The sequence below is a fragment of the Anser anser genome, assembly GCF_964211835.1.
Source record: "Anser anser genome assembly, chromosome: 25".
Classification (NCBI taxonomy): Eukaryota; Metazoa; Chordata; class Aves; order Anseriformes; family Anatidae; genus Anser; species Anser anser.
The window spans coordinates 5,803,882-5,808,660 of record NC_139746.1 but is presented as its reverse complement, the minus strand read 5'-3'; the positions used below and the strand labels follow the sequence as shown (position 1 = coordinate 5,808,660).

General features: G+C 54.7%; 1 protein-coding gene across 1 annotated transcript; it reads left to right on the top strand.

The window, feature by feature from the left end:
• The first annotated feature begins 430 nt into the window (after window positions 1-430).
• LOC310886632 (uncharacterized protein) lies at window positions 431-3,354 on the top strand. Its single transcript, XM_083811473.1, has 7 exons — window positions 431-559; window positions 635-721; window positions 1,144-1,366; window positions 1,534-1,676; window positions 2,030-2,146; window positions 2,350-2,577; window positions 3,198-3,354. The coding sequence occupies exons 1-7, from the start codon at window positions 506-508 to the stop codon at window positions 3,213-3,215; spliced, it is 870 nt and encodes a 289-aa protein (XP_083667599.1). The 5' UTR covers window positions 431-505; the 3' UTR covers window positions 3,216-3,354.
• The last annotated feature ends 1,425 nt before the right edge of the window (window positions 3,355-4,779 follow it).

Genomic DNA, 4,779 nt, shown 5'->3' with positions numbered 1-4,779 from the left:
CTGGAGGGGACATGCAAGGAAAGGCTGGCCTCGCTCCCTTCCTTTCAGCTTTATTGACTCAAACAAACCCCAGACTCAGCTTCGCCGCAGTGCAGGAGTGATGGGAGGGTGCACACAGGGAGGAAACTCAGGGTACCCCTCCCTTAGGGCCATCAGGGGGCAGAGAGGGTCTGAATTTTGGCATCTCAGCACCCTCTGCCTTAGCTATTTGCACCAGCACAGACAGAAGGCAGACATCCCACCCCAGAGCCTTGGCTCTGCAAGCTACAACCCACACTGGGAGATGAGCACCCCAAATTGCAGAGGAAATTGAGAGCTATCACCCCCCCTTGAACAAGGCACCAGGCTGAGTGCTGACACCAAGGAGCCCCCAGAGGAGGGCACACAGGGCTGCCCCGCTGGTGAGTGGGGCCAGCAGCTCGTCAGCGCAATGGGGAGCAGCTGGTCCAGAAACTAAAAGTAGCTGGGGGCTGGAGGCTGGGCTAAGCCAGGTTTGGGCAGCCTCATGCAGCAGCAATTTCAGCCACACAGCAGTCCAGTGTGGGCAGAGCTCCTCCAGGTACCTGGGGTGGGTTCTGCTGGGGCAGGGGTGAACCTGGAGTGCAGGATGGCTGACCTTTCTCTCTCGGTTTAGGGGAGGATGGTTGTCTGCAACAAGCCCTACTCCCTGCCTAGCAGGATCCTGTGCCAGGTGCTTCAGCTGGGCTTTGTCAAGAACCTGGTAGGTGATGCTCCTCTGCTGGAGGGGCTTGAGGGCAAGGGGATGGGGTGGTAAAATCTTGGGATTGGCAGTCGCTTGGCTTCTCTGCTCTATCATTCTCTCTGCTCTTTAAGTCTGTTCCCCCTGCTCTGCGCTCAGTGTGTGCTCATCCTCTGCTTTTCTCCCATTCCCATTTTATCCTATGTCTGATTTGGTCTTGTCTTACTCCCCTTCTGCTAATGGTTACTGCAGCATTTGTGTTTCTCTTCTCTGTACCAGAGGAGATGGGAGGTTTCTGGGGACAACGTACAACCTCAGTGGTCCCTGTTTACCTGACTGAAGTTGGTCCTAGTCATGCTGGGAGAGAGGTTGAGGGTTTCACTGAGGACTTGAAGTAGCTGGAAGGTCTCATGCTACCAAATGTAATTCTCTCTCGCTTGCAGCTGAAGATCCTTCAGAAAGTATCAGCCTGGGTTGGGCTTGTGGTCCCTGTAGAGACCATTATCAGCAAAGTCTGCCCCATGCAGTCTCCCACCAGACCTGGACGACTTGCCAAGAAGCGCCGTGGGAGGCTGATGCGTCTCCTCCTCTCCATCGTCCCCACCAGGATCCAGAACATCCTGGGCCAACTGCCAGCGGATTGGGGCCAGAGCAACATGCCCAAGGGTAAGAGCTGGGGCCTTCTGGAGCACCCAAAGGGCTTGCAGACCAGAAGCACAGAGCATGACATCCAAACACATTGGGTCTGAAGCTCCTGTGCTGGGTAGAAAGCTGGGAAATGGGTAGCTGTGTGTTTATTCTGTATGCACTCTGCCACCTGCGGATCCCTGCAGAGATCCGTGAGGCTCTGATCAACCCATCTAGTAAAGCAAACAAGAGGAAACGGGACGACGTCGCTCTGGAGGAGCAGGTGTCCTGGGTGGTGGTGCTGGAGAGGGACCTGCCAGAGGATGACCCTGAAGATGTCACATATGAGGTATGGTGTTCTGGTGGCCGAGCAGATCCTCTCCTCAGGGGAAAGCGAGTCAGGATTGCTTGGCCTCTGTCCTCCCGGTGGACTGGGAGCTTCACTGTGTAGGGCTGTGGAGGAGCCTGCGCAGAGAGCTGCAAAGAGGCTTCCTTTGTCATATGCCCTTTTGGGGCTGCAGGCTGTCCAAGGAGAACCTGAGCATCGTGTCTTCAGTGTCTGAAAGTGTGGGTGCCCTGCTTGCCCCATAACACCAAAATTCCCCTTCAGTTAGTGTCCCTGCAAGGCAGCACTATGGCCACCCATGGCTGCTTGGCTGCAGGGCTGGTGCCTCCCTCAGGGACTACCTCTTCCCTTCCCAGCCCTCGGATGTGGAAACAGACAGCGAGGAGTACAAGTCCCAGAATGACACTGAGACAGACCTGGAGTTTGAAGAGTGGGATGGGACTGTTGTGTTGAAGGAGTCATCAGCTCTCCAGGTGAGTGAGTGGGCCTGCTGCATACAGCTGCCAACTTGGTCCTGGGTAGGTTTTCATATACTGAGCTGGAAGGACGTGCTTCGGTCCTTCTTCCCTTGGCTACAGAAGGAGAGGTTTCTGGGGTGAATTCACAAGATCATTCATGGGTTTTCTGTGCCACCTGTCCATGGAGCTGCAGCCTGACCCTGTCCATGTCTCTGCAGGTGGAAGATGTGCAGCCCACTGGGGATGGGGATACCCCAGAGCTGCTGGCTGTGAGCATGGAGCAGGGACTGAGGGACTCCACTGTGTCCAGCAGTGGGGAAGATGCTCCTGACACTGACAGTGGTGATGGTGTTGCCCAGAAGCCACCAGCTGGTGAGAGCAGTGGGGATGGCAGTGGCCAGGAGCAGGAGGTGGATCATGAGAGCAGCAGTTTGTTGCAGTGTGAGGTGAGGACTCTTCTTGCATGAGTAATAGTCCCACCTGCCCTCCTTTATTAGGTGAGGTGTCATAAACTGTCTGTACTCAGAGGGGTTTCAGCTTGGGAAGATGCCCTCAGGCTCTGAGTTTTTGGGACAGCTCTCCCTTCCTTCTCTGCCATGTGAACCAGGCAAGGATTGTAGGGCTGTGGCTGTCCTCCCCGGCAAGGACACATCAGCCCCAGACATGCTGCTGAGGTGATGCTGGTTGTGCACAGAGCCCTGGGTACCTCCCTCCCCTGGGTGTGAGGGCTGCCAAAAGCTAGCTGAGCACCTTGTGCTGGTACCTAGGGCAGCTCCCTCTGACCCAGAATCTTCATGACACCATGACCCAGAGATCTTGCCCTGAAAATTGGGGAGGGTTTGTGGGAGAGTCTTCATCACTAGTAACTTTGCATGGGGTCCTTCACTGCTCTAGACCCATCTGTCCCCAAGGCACTGACCAATACCCTCCCACCTCCTATGAAGCTGATGCCCAGCTTGCAGAGGAATGGAGGGTGAGGAGGTGTGGGGTATGTTTTGTGCTCAGTGGCTCAACCCCCGTGCTGACTGGCTGCTGTGCTCAAGAACAAATCTCTCATCTTTTCTAGGGTAAGCAGGAACCCTGACCTGTGGGCCCAGACCTCTGCTGTGGCTGTGAAGTGCCTGTTTTTCTCTGGCTGCTGTGTCCTAGTGTAAGCTGACCAGTTAATGACATATTGATATTTTTGAACTTTATAATAAAATTACTGTATTTTTTCATGTGAATTGGGATTCATTTGGCTGTCAGTAGCTGGACCTGGCAGGCTCTCGGCCGGGTGGCATTGGCACACTGCTGCTGGGAGCACAGGGTTGCAAGTGGGACCTGTGCCCCAATCCCACCTGTGGAAAGGCTCTCCATGCCCCCCAGGGGGTTATGGCTTTGGGGATGCTGTGATGGGAAGGGGTACAGGTAGTGGAGCAGTGTTCCCATACAGCAGTGCCTGAGTGTGGCCATGCTGACTGGTACCCAAATGTCCCTGTGCTGGCTGTCCCCTGATGTGCAGGATGGGCACCCCCACATACACATCACCAGAAATACAAGAGGCAGCAGGCCTCTCTTTGGGATAAACCAAACAGCTTCACATGGAATCCACATTGCTTACTGAGCCCTTGAGGGTCTTCAGTCTGCTGGGATATTTCTGCCTGGGGCCCTCTCTGAATGAATCCTACAGAAGGCCTCTGTTCAGTGCAAGGGGTGAGTCAGGGTCTGGAATGGGAGGCTGGGATCAGGATTTTCATGAACACAACCTGGAGTGACTTTAGGTTGGCTGACGCATCTGTTATATGGAACAAGTGACAGTAGCTGAAACTGAAAAGAGCAGTAAATCTTCCAAATATCAGTAAAATAAAAAGGGCACAGCCCAGGGTGCTGAGCTTTTGCTCAGGGCCTGCCTCGAGGCTGTCTGATGGCACAACTGCCTCTAGCTGTTTTTGCATGTGCATCAGCTCAGACTAACAATGTTCCAGCTGATAAAAATAACTGGCAGCCTACAGTGGGGCTGTGCTGCTGAAGGAGCTGAGCCATCTAGCAGGTCCAGCCTGGATGAACCCTTCCAGCTGTGCTTGATCCCTGCCATGGGCAAAGCTTTTGAGAAGTGTCAATCCTTACCAGGGAGGGAGGTCCTGAGATACCCCCAGGTTTTGACTCTTTGTGTCCCAAAAAAAGTGGGAGTTCAAAATCCCACAGTTAAAGTCAGGATGGTGACAGGGATGGAGATATCACTGCTCCCAGCCCTGCTGTGATCAGGGGTGCTCATGTCTTCCTAATCACAGATCGTTTCAGCTGTCAGAAGCAGCTCTGGGTTGTGCTGTGCTCTCTGCAGCTTTTCCCCTTGGGCTAAAGTTGTCATGCTCTGGCCAGCAGCAAATGCTTTAAAGGATGAAATGCTTCAGCTTGGAATTGGTCGGTACACCTGAGCTCGAGCTGCAGCCCGTGGAGCCCTCCCTGGGGCTCTGAAACTGGCCTTCCACGTGTGGCTCTGGCCAGAGACCTGCTGCAGCTCCACGTGGCCCTGCTTCAGTAGGGCATGGCTTGGGCTGGGCAGGGCGGATTTCCTCCCAGGTTGGATCAGTTATTTGTGCACCCCCAGTGTGCAGGACCGTCCCGAGTGTCAAAGCTCAGGTAGTCATGAGCTGCCCCTCATCCTTCCC

Excerpts from the sequence above, each read along its gene's own strand:
- LOC310886632 (XM_083811473.1), top strand. The coding sequence starts at position 506 with ATGCAGCAGCAATTTCAGCCACACAGCAGTCCAGTGTGGGCAGAGCTC. Across the intron at positions 560-634 it reads TGTGGGCAGAGCTCCTCCAG|GGGAGGATGGTTGTCTGCAA; the intron begins GTACCTGGGGTG and ends CTCTCGGTTTAG. Across the intron at positions 722-1,143 it reads TGGGCTTTGTCAAGAACCTG|CTGAAGATCCTTCAGAAAGT; the intron begins GTAGGTGATGCT and ends TCTCGCTTGCAG.